Genomic DNA, 18620 nt, shown 5'->3' on the forward strand with positions numbered 1-18620 from the left:
TAGCACAACTAGCACAAAAAGGAATCTTGTCTGCATAAAACACTAAACGAAGTTTATTTGCAAAATCTTTTTACGGATGGGTGTAACTTTTTGCGACGAATCTAATGACGGTAATTAATTGATGATTGGCTACAGGGATACTACAGTAACCAACATCTAATCGTGCGGTCAAAGACCTCATTAGATTCGTCTCGCGAAGTAGCGCAGGGATTGTGGAGTTAGTTTTGCAAACTGTCTTTATTTAGTACCTCTAATTATTAGGGGCCGTTTAGTTCCCTGGGTGAAAATTTTTGGATGTCAAATCGACTGTTTGACCAGATGTCGGGAGGGTTTTTCGGACACTAATTAAAAAACTAATTTCAGGACTCACTTGGAAACCGCGAGACGAATCTTTTGAGGCTTTTGACCGCATCATTAGAACATGTGGGTTACTGTAGCACTTATGGCTAATCATGCAATAATTAGGCTTAAAAGATTCGTCTCGTCGTGTACATCCAAATTGTGTAATTAGTTTTGTTATTTAATTATATTTAGTGCTTCATACATGTGTTTAGAGGGGAGTTGAAAATTTTTGGGTGAAAATTTTTGGGAACTAAACGGCCCCTTAGTTAAAGTTTATGCTACTTGTGCTACTGGAGTAACCAAACAGCGCCGTAGTTAGAAGTGAGGGGGCCGGCCGGGCTTGTGTGGCAAGCTTGGCTTCCCGAGCACGGCACCGGAGCCCCTATAAATCCGACGCCTGGGGCGCCCCCTTTCCTCCTCCAAAACCCACCCCGCTCCAATTCACACCCAATCGCCATTCCAAGCAGCTCACAGCTAGCTAGCTCCCATTCCGATCCATCAAGAGCTGAAGGCGCCAAGCAGCAGCAGCAGCAGCAGCAGCCATGTCGGAGGTGTCGGTGATGAACCCGGGCGAGGAGGAGCCGCGCCTGGTGTTGCCGCCGGGGTTCCGCTTCCACCCCACCGATGCGGAGGTCGTCGTCGACTACCTCACGCCCAAGGCGCTCGACGGCAGCTTCTCCTGCGTCGTCATCTCCGACGTCGACCTCAACAAGACCGAGCCGTGGGATCTCCCGGGTAATTAATATAAGCTTAGCTTAATTAGGTTGATGAATGAATCTCTAATTCTTCAATTCCTTAGCTTCCCCCCATGGCCGAGCCGAGCTAGCTCGATCTGCAGGGATATATATAATCTCTTAACTATTTTGTTTGATTGATTTGTGCAGGCAAGGCGAAGATGGGGGAGAAGGAGTGGTACTTCTTCTGCCACAAGGACCGCAAGTACCCGACGGGGATGCGCACCAACCGGGCCACCGCCAGCGGGTACTGGAAGGCGACGGGGAAGGACAAGGAGATCTACCGCGGCCGCGGCGTCCTCGTCGGCATGAAGAAGACGCTCGTCTTCCACACGGGGCGCGCCCCGCGCGGGGAGAAGACGCCATGGGTGATGCACGAGTACCGCCTCGAGGGCAAGCTGCCGCCTAACCTCCCCCGATCCGCCAAGGTACTAGCTAATAATAATCTTGACTCTTGCTTGAGCAATGATCGATGATGATCTTGCCGCGAGGGCGGCTGGACGGCTGGACCATTTCAAGCTAGATAGCTCTCGTTCGTTTTCCTTCCCCCCTTGGCTTTGCCTGACAGAAGAAAGATGTTGTTTTCAACGGCGCGGCGTGTTGCGTGCAGGACGAATGGGCTGTCTGCCGCGTGTTCAACAAAGACTTGGCGGCCAAGCAGCCTGGCCAAATGGCGCCGGCCGCCGGCCCGGAGCCGACCATCCCCTTCGACTTGGACGACATCTTTGGTGTGCCGCCGCTCGAGGACTCGGAGTACGCCGTCGACGACCTCCTCCTCGACTTCAATTCCAGCTCCGGCGACGCCGCGGGCATGGGCGGCGGTGGCGGCTACCAAGTCATCAAGGCGGAGCAGCAGGCGCTCCAGGTGCCGGCGGCGAGCAACCCGCGCGGGGCCGCGGAGCAGGCGATACGTGCGCACTGCAAGCCGGAGGCGGCGCCGTACCTGGAGGTGGACGACCTACTGCTGGACGAGGGATTCATGGACTACTCCAACATGTGGAACTGCTAGCTAGGCGTCGCCGGCGGCCTAGCCATATACAGTAGTAGTTCGATTTGGTCACCGGCCGGCCGGCCGGTCGATTAATTATTACAGTAGTTGACTTATTACAGCTGAGGTTTGGGTTCGTGTATGTATGTATCAGCCGATCGATGGATCGAGTCTGGTAGCTGATCGATGTGGTGTTTAGGGGTGGGGAATTTGAGTTGAGACTGATAGATGGATCGGATGAGCAAGCAGCAGCTGCCGGCGGCGGCGTCGACGATGCTGCAGGTTGGTGGCTGGGTTAGTTAGACTTGTTGGATCATTAGCCTGCTAGTATATAGGAAGATTGATTTGTTAACCGCGCGCGTCTTGGTCGATGCATGCATGTGGTGTGTGTGTGTATATATATATAGATATATATATATCTATATATATATATATCTATATACACACACACACACACACACTCTCTAGTATATGTAGTACTGAGAGACGAGAGTGATGAGATAAATTAAATGCAGTTTGTTTGATTGGTTAATTAATTGTATCAGCTGAATCAATGTAAATATAATGTAGTAATGTGGTGATTTAACATAACATAATTCCCCGTCATTCGCATTCGTATTCATGTGTTTGGTCTGGACGGAGCCGATCTGTGCATGCCGGAGCCGGACCCAGCAATGATTCCAGGGCCAAGTCCCTGTCAACTGCTCGGATCCAGGTGGTGGCGCGCCACCGTGTAGCTGGCCGGCCGGCCTGTGGTTTTGGTTGGCGATTGCCAGGATCGGAAATTGCTCGGGCCGGATGATCCGGATCCATGGGGTGGAAGAAATGGAATCGCTTGCTTTCCATCATGGGGCAGGCCGGCCTTGACCGTCCGTCCGTTGTGGGTGTGGGGCGCGCATGCCTGCCCCGGCGACAGACAGCTCCTCATCTTGTTCCCATCTGGAGCCGGCTCACTTGGTTTTGGTTCTCAACCCATGATTCAGATCGTCACAGGTTCACAGTACATTCCTTTGCACCGATCCATTATCGCCTTTTTTGCTGACCTAACTAACGCATCAGTAACACACACATTCTTTTTTTTTTTGACGACTCATTCTCGGCTGATGCTTTATTATTCACATGTTATTAGTGACATACGACGCGGCCGTGAGCCAATAATTGGCTATATATATATGTTACAGGGCTCATTAATAAGGCTCGGAGATGCTTATTTGATAAATATATCAAAAATAATAAAATTACGTTTGTGTGTGGGCCGCGCAAAGCCAGTCTAGCCATGGATGCCTGCCGACACCGTACCTAAGACTCCTCTTGTCCCATGCATGCATGCATGCCACCTCTGATCTGATGGGATCGGCGGAATTGGATCGTCACATGTTCACAGTGCATTTCTTTGGCGGCACCCATCCAGCACTAGCACTTCCCCCAGCTAATGATGTGGGTCGAAATGGATATTATGGGATAGGGTTTTGATGTGGAGTGTATTTGGGTGGATCAAAATGCGTTGTATTAGATAATGGGGTGGGGTGTAGCGGGTTCTATATAAATGCGGGTTGGGATGGATTGGATGGGTTCAAGTTGATTATTTGTGCAAAACTGTGACTACGTATAAATGTCGGTGTTAAGAGTCGAATCCTAAAAATAAAAACCTCGCGTTCACACTATAAAATTTCATCGAAATCAATTGAAATTTATTGGAGATGACTCAGTATGATTGGCATCTACTCTGTGCAAAGCAGTGTGGCTAGAACTATACATGGGCCCCACATCGAGAGTAGGACCCTAGAAATAAAATCTCGTGTTCACACTATAAAATTTTATCGAAATTGACTGAAATTTGTTAGAGATGCCTCGTAATGATTGCCAGCTACTCTGTGTAGACTGGCATGTCTGATTTATATATGGCCCCCATATTGGAAGCTATATATTAAAACTAGTTGGCGAGAATTTGATCTAATAGTTTGAAACCGGTTTGAAGATTTGGGTTGAAACTATTAGTTTGGTTAATTTGCTTTGGGAGAAAGGATAAGTAGTTTGGGTTGGTTTAGGAGTGGAATAGCAAATGAGTGGAGTTGATTTGGTTTCTAAGAGCATCTCTAACAATAGCCCCTAAATCAGACTATCTAAATGTTAAATGGGGGCTGCCTCTATTTTATAGAGGCTTTTAAATTTGTTTCAACTCCAGCAATAGCCCTCAATTCCAATATATAATAGAGGTCTCCCTAGAGACCCCCTAGGAATGGAGGGTGGAGGAGGGATTTTGGAGGCCTCCACAAAATAGAGGGTGAAGTAGAGAGTGTGCTGGAGTGCATTTTTTTTTGCTTAGCTCTCTAAACTTGGGATAGGGGGCTGTTTAGAGGGTCTACTGGAGTTGCTCTAAAGTGTGCTAATAATAAAATAGTTTGGTTGATTTTGGTTTGGGTTCCAAACCATTAGCAGGGCTACTAGCACAAACATTATTTTCAGATAGGCTCACTGGTCAGACGACATTATATTGAACTAACACTGCTTTATTATTTGTAAATTGTAATTATCGCCGATTAATTAGACTAGACGATGATCGTCTATGACACAATGCTACTCAGTGGTATATATACGCATTCTTTAATTTATTAATTAACGTGTTGTTGTCCTAATTAATGACCATGCAATGCAACACCCTTAATTAGTAGCATTAATATCCCCTTTTCCTAGTTGTCCTCGATATGATGGAGCTAGCATCATCATTTGGCAATCAATAATGTGTGTGTGAATCCATCATCAGTGCCTGGCCAAGTTCAAGTACAAACAAAAATCTGTGCACCGCATCGCATCAGAGAATGGTGCGTGCGTGGTGATGGATCTGATCGATGGCTTGCCCTTGCCAGGAGCTAGGGTACGGCATGCAGCTAGAGGTGGACCCTCCGTCCCTTTGGCATGCATATGCATGATTGGCACGTTGATAGACCGCATTAATAATGCAAATTAAAGACGGTGGTGCCCTACATCTACATATGCAATGCACACGTACACCAGCAGGCAACTGACGCCTGTGGCTATATATGCTTGGCTAGCTAGTAGTACAACGTAACAGTGATATATACGATCCACTCGTTAACGACCGACCGAACCCTGAAAAGGAACCATATATGTGACAGGAAGCTACTAATTAAGCTTAATCAGAGAGCAATGGAACCGCTGCGTGCTGTGCTTGAATGTGTCACTCTCTCTCGTGACCCAGCTAGCCGATTGATCATATCTATCCTGACCTCCGCGTGTAATGTCACTGTTTGCCATTACTAGCTGGCTAAATTATCATTAACGTCAAGTGAAAGCCAGATCTCTTGAGGTTAAAACAGCGAGGAGTTGGTGGTGTCTTGAACCAGAGGATTCCGAGTACGACATGCGTGCGTGTTTCGTTCGATTCTCATCTCTCTCTTTTTTGCCGTCTGTCGTACGTCTTTCAATCTACTACTTAACCAGAACAAGTAGAAGAGTACTGAATTAGGTTCATGGATGTACCTGCTGCTACTAGTAGGACTTGAGTGCAAGGACTGACCGCTCTTCGTATCCCAGAGAGGAAAAGAAATGTGCTGCCATGCCAAGGAATCGCGGGCGTGATGATCAAGTTTAATCTATTATCTTATTATTTGGCCAACAAAGGAGCCTCCACATTCGCTTTCAATGCTTAGAAAATCTCACGTTAATCGGAGAAAAAAAAGAAAAATTAAAATTACCCACCACTGCCATTACGTACGTTAAATATTAGCCCAAAATTCCCTTAAACATAAATAAATATAACCCACCTTTGCCATTAGATAAATAATTAAATCCAAACGTTTAAAACGCAAGATTTTGACAGGAATCAGGTTCAGTTTCTGATGGATCCTTTTGGTTGATTGCACGAACAAGCAGCTGCAGGCACTGATGGATGTGGCTCACCTCGACGAAGCAGTCGTGGAAGAAGAGCCTGAGCGTGGCCGGGACCGTGACGAAGGTCTCCTTGACCTTCTTGGCCACCACCGCCCGCACGATCGCCTCGACGTCCAGGCACGTCGACCAGTAGTAGTCCGGGGACAGCTTCGCCTCGCCGGATGGAGGCAGCATTGCTGACACCAGGGCCAGCGCTACGACGACGAGCAAGTTCCCGCATCTTCTGATCCGTTTCTCCATGGGCTTCTGCATTGGAGCTCAATCCTCTATGTGTTGCGTGTGCTCTGAAGGGAAGAAGACACTGATTAGTGAAGTGACTAGCTTGGAGGACTCTGCAAATGGAGACATGATTGCTTTGGTATGCTACGAGCTACCCTTACACATAAATAAATATAACACACCATTACCATTTAATAGATACTTAAATCCAAAACATAACAACTTTGGTAAATCCAAAACATAACAACTTTGGTATATGCTACGAGCTATGAGTACCAAATAGAGAGGAAGAGATAAGAAATAGAATTATGCGATATATTTAGTGTTGTAGCGTCTTAAAAGAGAGAAAAATCCCAAAGGGAATGCCATGAGAGCTCCAACACCCATCCATGTCAAGGAGGAATATATTGATTCATAAGGCGACGCCGGAGGATGATAAGCATCAGCAATGAAATTAAAGCCGCAGTCATGGGCATCCATTGTGATGACGATGACTCTCCAAACGCAGCAAGAATCATGAGTTCATCATCTAAATACCAAGCACATAGACGTGTAGTAGAAGCACGGCCTCAAAAGTCTCGATCTTCGACCGCAACACTGCTGTATATGTAAATGTACCTATTGTCTCAAATGGACTTAAGGAGCATTAACAGATTGAGAACCTGCTGCCATGGAGATGAGCATACTTCTAAAGTCCGAGCGCTGAGTTCATCGGCATCAAAAAGGAGCAACACCATGTTGGTGGGTCGTGGACTCAAACTATATTGCACACACCATTACACCAAGCGCGACATGTCCTACAGGTCCAAAGACATCGCGAGAATGATAGTTTGGTGGAGGGCAAGCAACAACATCAAAATAGTTTGTGCAGATGATCTCCATCTTCACTCTCAGAGCTTATAAATTACTCACATTAATCGAATAAATAGAAATTACCCACTACCATTATGATAAATATTAATGTAAAATATCTTACAAAATTAATCTAAAATATCATTCATCTATGTACAAATTAGAAACATATACTATTAATTAGAAAATTAAATAATAAACAATTATTCAATTAGACTAGAAGGCAAATAAAAATATTTATATGAAGAATAGTAGTAAAACTTAATCAAGCAAGATCTTGGTATTTGGCCAACAAAAGGAGTCTCCATGATCTCTCAAGGTCTAGAAATTACCATGTTAATTATAGAAATTAGAAAAAAAATAACAACCACTAGTTTATATGGGTATGATTGAGATTGATTTATGATATTATAGCAACATAGATTATCATGTATATTTTAACGGAGTCATGATAGAATATACTATGCATTAGATATAGCGAGATAGATCATGTACATGTTTAAGTTCACCAAAACTCCAGGAGATACTGCATATTTGAATGGATCAAAATAGAAAATTATATGTATTAGATATAACGAGATAGATCATGTCATGTATTTGAATTGACCAGGAGGACTCCGGGAGATATAACAAAACATCAAACACGATAAATGATTACTTTACCATGTTGGAATAGAATCTATCAAACACTAGGTAATCATGAATCGTGATGCAAAGCAAGCATATCATAACAACAGGAAGAGCTTCCAAGGCCGGGTTCCCATGGGTCATGCAGAGAGACGCGGTCGCCATTATCCGTGCGGCCGGATCGCATCATATCAAATTTGCAGCTGCAGAAGTTGTATCGGGCAGCCAGCTTAGGCTTAAGAGGAGCAAACCATCACCCTCAAGAACTCCGGGAAGCTAACGTAGTAGCCACCTATCTATTATCTTATTATTTGGCCAAGAAATAGAGCCTCCACGTTCGCTCTCAAGGCCTAGAAATTCCCACGTTAATCGGAAAAAATAAGAGAAACTAAAATTACCGACCACTGCCATTACGATAAATATTAGTCCAAAATACCCATATATCAATCTATAAATTACACACCATTGATATTAAGTTTAATAATGAAAAGAAAATATTATATCCAACGCCCAGACCTAAGCAAGAAGGTACCTGCGGCGTCATATGACTCCATGCCCCTCCACCCCTGATGATTGGTCAGCCTACGTGCAATTAGCGATTAGGCAACAACCATAAGGGCATAGCTGAGGTAGATTATAACTTGGGCGGGCGGCCGCCGTCGGCAAAATCCGAGCCTCCGAACTGCTCAGCGTGAGCGGGCGCTCGACATGGTGGCAACACTCAAGGCCTGCCGCCAGCTCTCGGCTGTGCCACGGTGTCAGTTTGTTTGCAGCATGCCAGCACCAATAATAACGGCAAGGCATGGGCTCAACTGCACAAGGGAGATTACACAGGTATAAGGTATTGACGTAGATGAACTGTGTCTAGATGATATTGATAAATGATGATCAAAACCACATGTTAATAAATCCATGTAAATGATAGATTGCTGATCAATATTACCCGTTGATATATTGCAAAAGGCTATTGATGGTCTTATTTCCAAGCAAAGTGTTATCTAGTTGATTTTGTCAGGTGAAACAATGTCAGCTATGGATATTTTCAGCATGTGGAAGAAGTGGACTGTTATCCCAATATTTGTGACTATGGCATCGGCTGAAAGAAGTTTTTCAATGTTGTAGTTGTTGGAGAACCCATTTGAGATTTTGAGCTCTATAATTTCTCTGGAAAGGTTAAACACTTTGCCAAAATTATGCATTGACAAGAAATTATTAGTTGAGATTGGATATTGATGTCATCATCAACAACAGCTTCACATCGAAAACTATTTGAAGAAACTTTTAAGGTAATAATATAGTGTTTGCTATATATACATATTATGTTTATATACATATTATGTTTATCCTGTGTTCATCGAGGCTATCTCATATATTATACATAATGATACTCATTTTATATTATAAATACTATTATTTTCATTTAGGATAAACTCATAGGTAGGGACATATTATTAAAGGGTACCAAAGGGAATGGGTAAAACAAAAGGAGAATTTGAGTTAAGATGAGAAAAGGATTTTAGGTGGGAACAAAATTATGGAAAAAAAAGAGGACCTAGAATTTGCTTGGAAATTCAAACAGGCATACAATAAAAAAGTAATACTCCCTCTCTCGGGTTCCTAAACAAGTCCATTTGAATTTGATGGGAGAAGACCGAAGGGACCGCGCCAATGCGGAGAAACACATGTCCCTCCAAGGGAAGCATGTTGTGGTGGAAATGGGTGTGCGCACATCGTGTAGACTGGCAAGCTCGACGAAAAATGTGATCTCGCTTTCACTCCAATTAGACAGGCAGCCTATGCCGAACCGTGGATAGACAACACCAAGTTGTCATGTCCCGTGATCGATAGGAATCCAATATCAGGGACGAAAGGGATAACTAGGTGGATTCGAAATAGATGAAGGAGAAGTTGGATTAGGGAGGAGGTACGCCATTATTCTCCCCCTCGGGGTTTAAGCCGGGCTCAAGGCCAAACACAAATAAACGCACGCTTACAGATCTCAAGGCTAACACACACTACTACTCAGAGTGGTATTGGCCTAGAACTACCGCCGCACACCGCCTTGATGAGTGTCAAGTGCGGATGCGATTTATAATAGCATCCTGTATTGGCCTTTAGGCAACTGACATCTTGCTTTCAGCTATATTTTTTCTATAATTTAATTAATATTAAGAATTTATTTATAGTATAAATAAAATTTTATATATTTTCATCATAATAGAAACTAAAGATAAATAAAATAATTGCTGTCATATCATTATTTAGAGGAGATTAATAAATATAGATAATGATAGTAGAGTCATAGCAAGCAAAATTATTATGCCAGCAAAGCTAAATTTCAATTCTTTTTAATAATTTGGCACACTATGCAATAAAAAAGATGACGACATTGAGAAAAAATAAATTTACGAACAATAATGAGATGTAAAGGTGCAAGATATATTTCTAATATCAAGACTAGCCGCGCAAATGCGCGGGCTGCCTCCCTAGTTGAAAAAATATCCTGCTAGCTAACTGGAGCAATTGATAAATGCTGAGATATTTATGTCTGTACTCTGCAGCAGGCAACCCTATATCTAGTAGTGTGCAGCAAGTCGAATAACAATTCGATCAAGGCACTCCTCCTGAATCCGCCTGATGCATCCATCATCCTTGATTAATATATAATCCATCAGCAGCTACTTGATAATCAGTTGGTTTCGAAAAATACGTACGATCATTGTCATGGAGTTAACACATGACATGCACATACAACAAGCTAAGCTACCTACATCAGATAAACCGACTCTCGTACGACCAACCCCTGACAAAGTCAAGAACCCATTTCAAACACGTTCGGATATAGCTCAAACATACAACTGGGAGTTTTAAATTCAAGAGTCAAGCTAGACAACGCATTTATAGATCATAACTAAATAAAAGCGGCATTGACTAACCAATGCAAGTCGAAGCACAGACACACGGCTCTGATGCTAGCTCATCATCCATCAGTCGTCACAACAGCAACGGTAGGATCATATCGGAGGCGACGCAACGCAAGATCCAATCCGGCCGTTAGGGCCAACCAAGTTGAGGCCTCGACGACGCATCATCTATGGATGGAGAATTGGAGATGGAGAATTGGAGATGTCGCCAGCTACGCGCGCTGCCGTCACGCCACGCGTGCAGTGTCGACGACTGGACTGCAGCCACCACTAGTTTATTCCACTTCCACGTCCGCACCTATGCGTCCACGTCACCTGGAGGCCGGGGCGCGTGGAGCGGTGGGCCCGCGGGCCTATCTATTGGCTGGGCTGGTCTTCGTCTCCGACTCCGAGATTTAAAAGAATCCGACCCCAGATAGATAGTATGTACAGGAAAAGACAAGGGAATGTACTATATATCCTGCGGACAGATATGTATGTGTATGTGGATGTGGAGGGAGCCTGGCCTGTCATTCATTCCAAGACATCCGTTGGAGGGATGATGGTAGATCGCAAATTCAATTGTGTGACGTGAGTCAAACATAGCCAAAATTTTCTATCAGAAATTCTTGCAGTAGTGGACTTAGGTCATTCTCGATGTATGATTTTATCGCACAGTTACCTAGAGTAAAAACTAGGTAACCGAGCCTGATCAGAATTATAGGGATGAAATTTCTCTCACATTTCATAAAACTCTTCCTTCTCTCTCCTCATAAATATCCTACCACATGAGCAAAATTAATTGCCCATGAAACTCTCATAAAACATTTTCTCATCTTTTCAACATAAAAAATCAGAAGCTCAAACAAACAGCGAACTTTTTGATCACTATTCTCGTGTGTAATTGGTAAATGGCGTGTTTCCAGTCACAGATATCCTATCAAACTTAGCTTGTAAAAGTATGCATGCCATGATGAGTATGCATCTTACTAATGTTTGGTGGGGGTCACAACTAACTCAACTTGTACTATCATGTCCTTGACATTCCTCATCCTGATGAATAACGCTTCATGTGATCTTTTTGCAATCAATGCAAAGCAAAAAGGTGCAAGATACAGGAGAAGTACAAAGCTAGCATCGATCCAAAGATATTTGCAGTTAGTTAGAAGCTTGGACTCAATCACCAAACACATGCATGCTTGGCTTGCATGGAAGAACACCTACTAGATTGGCATGCATGCTTCACATGGCTTAATAGCAATCTAAAGCCGTACTCCACTTGACAAGCCATTAGCCATGCCGCCCCTTATCTGGCAGAAAATCAGGACCGTCCATTCGCATCACACAGTACCAAACAACATGCTCTACAGCATTAGGTAATCAGGACCAGGCCAGGACGGCATAATTTAGGGAATTTTAGAGTGTACCCAAAGTCAAGATCAAGTATTTGTCCTTCACCCTACGTACACAAAAAGGATGCCTATCTAGCTAGCTAGTATCTTGTATCTACAAGCTCTCAAGCTCGCATATGGATACGGTGGCAAAATGACCACCATTTTGGGCTTTAATTCTCTAGCTAGCTAGGTACAGAATTTGTGCATCGATCAGGGTTGGTACATCATTAACCTATGGGGGACCGAAACTGGCGACCAGAGGGGGTGAATGGGAGCCGATCAAATTTTTTTCCGAAATATGAAATGTCGGCCTATGTCCCAAAATCATCGCAAGCCCTCGAATCTAGGTCAGCGAGAATAGCTATAGACAAGCTATCTCGAAGCAAAAGACCTAGGTCGCAGCGCGGAAGCAAAGGCGAGAGAAACTTCACAAATCGCAGCACAGCACACACAGACCGGTCTGACCGGTGTACTGGACCGGTCTGACCGGTAGGCCTGGGAAATTCAAACTGCAGACCGGTCAGACCGGTTGCACAGACCGGTCAGACCGGTCGCTCCCAGATAGCCCGCCAACAAAGCTCCAAATCTCAAATCTCGAGCAAACGAAGTCTAAATCCAACCAAACCTGGTGGAAAGCTTCGTTACTACTCCGTGAACATACCCCCAAAAGATCTCACCCAAAAGATTCACGGATCATGAGAAATCGAGGAAAGATCAAAGAGGATTGGGGTTTTCCCAAGAACACGAAATCGCCAATTCATGAGAACTCTCGATTCCAGTAGGTTTAGCACTTGGCTAGAAGGATTAGAATCGTCACAAAGAGTCCATCAAACCACAAATTCAAGGGTTGGTCTCCTCCAAACAAGAAACACACCAAAAGAGGAGAATTGAACCCAAAACGTAAGAGAGAAGGGGAGGACGAGATGCTCAGCACACACAAGTGAATCACAAACAAATTTTATCCATTAATTCTCAGAGGAATTCACCTATACAACAGCTAGAGCCATCCGCCCATCATCCACCCACTAGATTGAAGAGAATAGCTATAATCTAAACTCTCTTTGCGTTGGAGTCCTTGGCCGTAACCTAGAACAGGGGCAGGAAGAAGGAAAAACCCAGAGAAAACAAAAGACTCAAGAGACTCAACCAGCCACGGGCTGGTGGGGGTATTTATACCCGGCTGCTGCGGCCAGACCGGTCAGACCGGTCCAGGGGACCGGTCAGACCGGTCCAGGGGACCGGTCAGACCGGTCGGGTCAGCAGCACCCTGCTGTACAACCTCAATCGACGGCGGAGCTTCTTTCTTCGACTCGAAGTCTTTGCTGCGATGCCGCCACGTCGACAAAGATCCGATCTGCGGTTTTGGAGGGTCCGCGAAACCCGGGTAGGTGGCCGGTTTTGAGAAAACCGCCAAAACCTCATGCGCGGGAAGATTCCCGCCTCCACGCCGTGGCCCTAGACGCCGTTCCCGCCTCAGCCTCCTGACGGCCCTAGACGCCGCCCGACGCCCGTCGCCTCCGTCAGTCCTGAGACCGACGCCCGTGCCTCCACGACCTGGCATCTTCAACCGCCGTCCGCCTCCTTGGTTTTGTGGTGCAAACCAAGAAACCCGCCTCCCGTCGCCGCTTGCGCCCTCGATCCAGGAGTGGACGCCACAGTTGCCGCTCGGTCCGAGCTTCGGTCCCGGTTGCCCTTCACCGCCATCCACCGCACGGTCCATCGGCCACAGCACCTCCACGGCAGCTCCCCGCCGACACTCGACGCCCGTGTACCTGCAATCCAAAGACCAAGCGCACGATCACACCGCACGGTTGACAATTCATTCATCACAGGCAAGATAGAGTACTCTCGTTCCTCAACCTACACCATCTCGATCTCCTGTCTTTTCCTATAGTTTGGTGTGTGCATTGGACATTGTCAGGGACTGATTAGGGTGAGAAAACCTAGTCGAGTGATACTTTTGTCTATTATAGTTGATGAGAATCACTGCAAGTCCATGGATCTAAGGACAAATTGTTTCTGTTGTCATGTCCCAATCAAAATGGCGCCCAAGTAAAAGATAGTGAAAGCGACCGAACGATGCATGGGTGTACCCTGCTCTGCTGAGATAAGATCCAAGGCTTCAAGTGGTCTTCTGAAAATTACCACTCGTAGCTAACTCGATCTTGTGCGCTGTGCCTAGAAAATTCAGGCATCGTGTCAATTTGTGTGGTGTTGAACTTAACGCTAACCACTGTAAGAGTTTCATTGAAAGACCGTCAACAATGCCTTCAACTGTCGGCACTGAATTCCGCCTCTCAATTCTTGTGCTGTAAGTTGGCTTGTGCACAAGGCACGTAGTACTGTTGCTGCGAATGAGATGAGACCATGCTGATCTATCCGATCCATCCTTTGATGTATGCGTCCTGTTCTAGAGGCTAATAATATAGGGGTAGGAGCTGAGCATCAGCAGCACAAAGGATCGATCACAGAGAGACTTTGTTTTTAGCAGTATGTCCCCCCCCCCCCCCCCCACCCAGCAGCTGATATGAACCGCTAGCTGCTAGTCGTGGATCGTATCAGGGAAAAGGCCAGGCGCAAGGAAGGAATCTTTTGATGGCGGCTCTCATCATCCAGCTAGTCGACTCTCTCTCTCTCCCTCTGGCGTACGTGCCACGTGGGACGTTGAGTGTGGCACTGGGGCACTCCTAGCCTGATGGCGCCCTCTCGTAGAAGCCTCTTTCTTGGCTGCTTGGTGAACAGGTGGCACGCACATGGATCGGACAACACATATGGGGCATGAGCACATCCGCCATGCGCATGCAGATGCAGCGCTGTCTCTCGCTCCGTGCAAATCCGATCCTTTCGAGAGTTTGAGAAGCAAGGGTTTTGATGAGTTTTTTGTTTGTTTCTTTTAGCGGGCGTACGTTGGCGAGGAAATTAAACACGCGCGGCCGGATTATATTAGGCAGGTTTGATCGATGGAGCAATAATCTATGCGCGAGAACGAGTATGCATGTGGCGTGATAAATCCCTTTCTGTAATGCAGTGTTCCGCTGGGAAACAACAAGTTAAGATTAGGATGCGGTTGCGATGACTAGCTGCACTCTGATGGTGTTAAGATTAATCTTGCGGAAATAAATGGACAGCCGTCTCAGCACCATTATATTATATCATATTATTCTTCGGACGCATGCAATGGATGGATGGATGGATGCAGTATATCCGTGAAGGGGTCCTGGAATAACCATATCGTACGTCCTGCAGGCCGACCGGTTCAGGTGAAAACACAAGCGCACGCATGCATACTTACAGAGACTGAGGATGCAAGCAACAGAGAGATCATTATCCACAAGACCACAAGTGATGACGAGCCTACAGGCACATTCTTATCAGTTGGAAGCGCAATCATCAGGTAATCAGAAAATGCAAAAGGGGATAGATAGCCCTAGCTTGCTAGGATTTCATGCACACTATATACAGCCCTAACCCTGTTGAATGCTTGCCTCAGCAGCATCCCTATATACAGCATGTCCATGTACCTTCTACCCAAAACTATCCTTAAAAAGATAGATGTAATCAGGAAAAGATTCTTCTGGCAGGGTGGCAATGTCAAAAGAAAATATCACTTGGTTAAATGGCTAAAAAATTGTCAGCTAAAGAAAAAAGGTGGTCTAGGTGTGAAGGATCTGTGGAAAATGAATATAAGCCTCATGTGCAAGTGGTGGTGGAAGTTAGAAAGAAGTGAAGGCTTATGGCAAGAAATAGTGAGGAAGAAATATGTGAAGAATGGCTGTCTCCATTCACTAAAAAAGACGCCTACTAATTCCCTTGTGTGGAACCAACTCTTGTGTATTAAGGATATTTATATTGCTGGGAGGAAAATGCTGGTGGGACAGGGAGATTCTACTAGCTTTTGGAAAGACAGCTGGATTTGTGACACCTCTCTGAAAGACAAATTCCCCCAACTTTTTGAAATTTGCAATGAGACTGAGGTTTCTGTGGCCTGGATGGCAAAACATCACTGGATGATGTCTTTCAGGAGATGGTTAAATGAGGATCTACAAATCCAACTCAGAAAGATAAGGGACCTACTGGCTTCTTTTGCAGTAAATAGTGAGAGAGATAGTCCCAGATGGCGATGGGAAAGTACTGGCCTCTTCTCTGTTAAATCTAACTATGAGCACTTGTGTTCCAATGAATATGGAACCCACTATAATTTGATCTGGAAGGCAAAGCTTCCCTTAAAGATCAAAATCTGGTTATGGCTGATTGAACACAATGCCATTCTCACTAAAGATAATTTGGCTAAGAGAAACTGGACAGGGAACATGCAGTGCACTTTCTGTAACAACCCTGAATCTATTGACCACCTCTTCTTTGAGTGTGTTACTGCCAAGTACATCTGAGTCTGGTAGCCTTTGTCCTGGGTGCAAGTCATAGACCCACCTCTTTTGGGCAGTTCTGGCAGTGGATCTCAGTCTTAATACCTCATAGGCAGTGCTAGTGTGCATACATGTGCAGGTGATGTATCGGATGAGGTGATCACAAGCACAAGTGACAGGGGAAAGAAAGCCTAGTTTTGGTGAGCTTTGATTTGCCAGTTAGTTATCCATCTTTTCGGAATCGGATTCCATCGTCGCGTTCACAGGTGACAGCAGGCCTGATAGAGATGAGTGCCCCCAAGGCCCCAGCCTAGCCTGGAGGTGGACTACTACTGCTGCTAGTGCCTGCAACGCGGAGGGATCATGATCATGTGGAGGGGAAGAAGAGCGAGGCGTCCCTCCTCATCCGGATATGCCGCCGGAGATGCATGCGAGAGTCAAAAGGGCAATGAGTCGAGTCATCGAATCGCATGCAGATGCAGGTAGGATGCCAACCCGTATTATATTCTAGGGGATCAAGTAACCGTAAAGCTAGCTAGTGAGCTCTTTTTTGCTGGGCTCAGCTGATCGAGCTCCAAATAAATCTCAATGCTAGCCTAGGCTAGTAAGGAGCTAACATCTAGCAGATAAAGGATTCAAATAGTATATGTATAGCTAGATTTTTTAGATTAAGGATAAAAGTATCCGGCCTCCACACCCATATGGTGGATGCTTACAGCCAAACACAAGTTTACCATGGTACTCAGACCACCTTACAATAAGAACATTAGAATTGAAACATATATAAAAGACTAAAGACACTAGTCTTGAATTCTATTGCTGAATTTCCATCCGAACTTGTTGAAGAGCTCCATGACTGTGATCTCCGACTTGCAGCAATTGATCTTCAAATTACTTCTCTCTTCCTCTTTAGATAGCAGCGACCAGCTTCTTGTCCAGTAAGTCCCCCTGAAAATAACCTGCATGAAGGAGTTAGGAGTGGTTCTGTTGAAAATCACTTCATTTCTATTTAACCAAATGGCCCAACACAAAGCCGATGCACCCACAAGGATTTGTTTTCTGATTTTTGAGGAATAACCATTCAGCCAAGAGCCCAACAGATCAGCAACACTAGTAGGTGGTTGGATACCGAAAGAGATAAAAAACAGTATTCCAAATAGGGATGGCAATGGGTACCCGAAACCCAAGTACCCGACGGGTTTTACCCGATAAAAAGGCGGGTATGGAATGATTTTTCTACCCGTGGGTACATTATTGGACAAAATCCTATACCCATCGGGTATGACGGGTATGGGTGTGGATTTATACTACCCATACCCGCCTACCCGCGGGTAAGGAATACCCGCAGAAAGAACATACGAGCCGAAGTGCCTAACTCATTTTAGCTCGTATGACATATGAATTTAGTTTAAATCCAATTAAACCCTCCTAGTATATATATTGTTGAACCCTTTCTAACTCATTTGAACCCATACGGCCCATTAGCTTGTTGCAATGAAGCTTGAAATGATTTATTTTTCATGTGAATGTCTAATATTTATATGTAATATTCGGGTATGATTTCGAGTGCGGGTTACCCGTCGGGTAAAAATTATCCGCGCGGGTATGGGTATGGAAGTATTTTCTTACCCATATGCGGGAACGGGTAACCCGACGGGTAAAATTTAGTCCTGGCAGGTACGGGTATGGGTAGCCACTACCCTTCTGGTATATACCTGTTGCCATCCCTAATTCCAAATGAACCTTGCCATATGGCACTCAAAAAATAAATGTTATATAGTTTCATTAGCACTACAAAAGCAACACTTGGTACTACCTTGCCATCTTCTCTTAGTTAGGTTATCCTTAGTCAAAATAATACCTTGTTTCGGATAGCACAAGAACACCTTAATTTTGAGTGGTATTTTTAATTTCCAGGATGTACATGATGTTGGTAAGCCTTCATTTCTCATTATATTATTATACATAGAACTCACCGTGAACTGCTTAGTTTTATTCAGTAGCCATACAAAAGTGTCATTTTGATCATTGAGACTATATGTCACCACTTCTGTTACAAGGAAAATCCATTTCCTTAATCTGACCCCTATCAATGCTCGTCTAAACGACACATTTAGTGGGATTGTGCTTAGCACATTGGCTATTGTATCATTTTTCATTCTTGTGATATTATACAAGGAGGGAAATCTTTTCATTAAAGTTTCACTTCCTATCCATAGATCCTCCCAAAACCTTGTTTGACTCCCGTTACCCACTTTGAATCTTCCACAAGATAGGAATTGTTC

General features: G+C 44.8%; 2 protein-coding genes across 2 annotated transcripts; one reads left to right on the plus strand and one right to left on the minus strand.

Moving 5' to 3' along the window:
- The first annotated feature begins 745 nt into the window (after nt 1–745).
- LOC120662203 (NAC domain-containing protein 87-like) lies at nt 746–2416 on the plus strand. The gene is made up of 3 exons (XM_039941332.1): nt 746–1077; nt 1227–1504; nt 1687–2416. Exons 1-3 carry the CDS (start codon nt 885–887, stop codon nt 2083–2085), a joined length of 870 nt encoding a protein of 289 aa, XP_039797266.1. The 5' UTR covers nt 746–884; the 3' UTR covers nt 2086–2416.
- Nucleotides 2417–5883: 3467 nt separating this feature from the next.
- LOC120662974 (peroxidase 73-like) lies at nt 5884–6228 on the minus strand. The gene has a single exon (XM_039942015.1). It carries the CDS (start codon nt 6226–6228, stop codon nt 5884–5886), a length of 345 nt encoding a protein of 114 aa, XP_039797949.1.
- Between the last annotated feature and the right edge of the window lie 12392 nt (nt 6229–18620).

The sequence above is a fragment of the Panicum virgatum genome, chromosome 2N (genome assembly GCF_016808335.1).
Source record: "Panicum virgatum strain AP13 chromosome 2N, P.virgatum_v5, whole genome shotgun sequence".
Taxonomy (NCBI): domain Eukaryota; kingdom Viridiplantae; phylum Streptophyta; class Magnoliopsida; order Poales; family Poaceae; genus Panicum; species Panicum virgatum.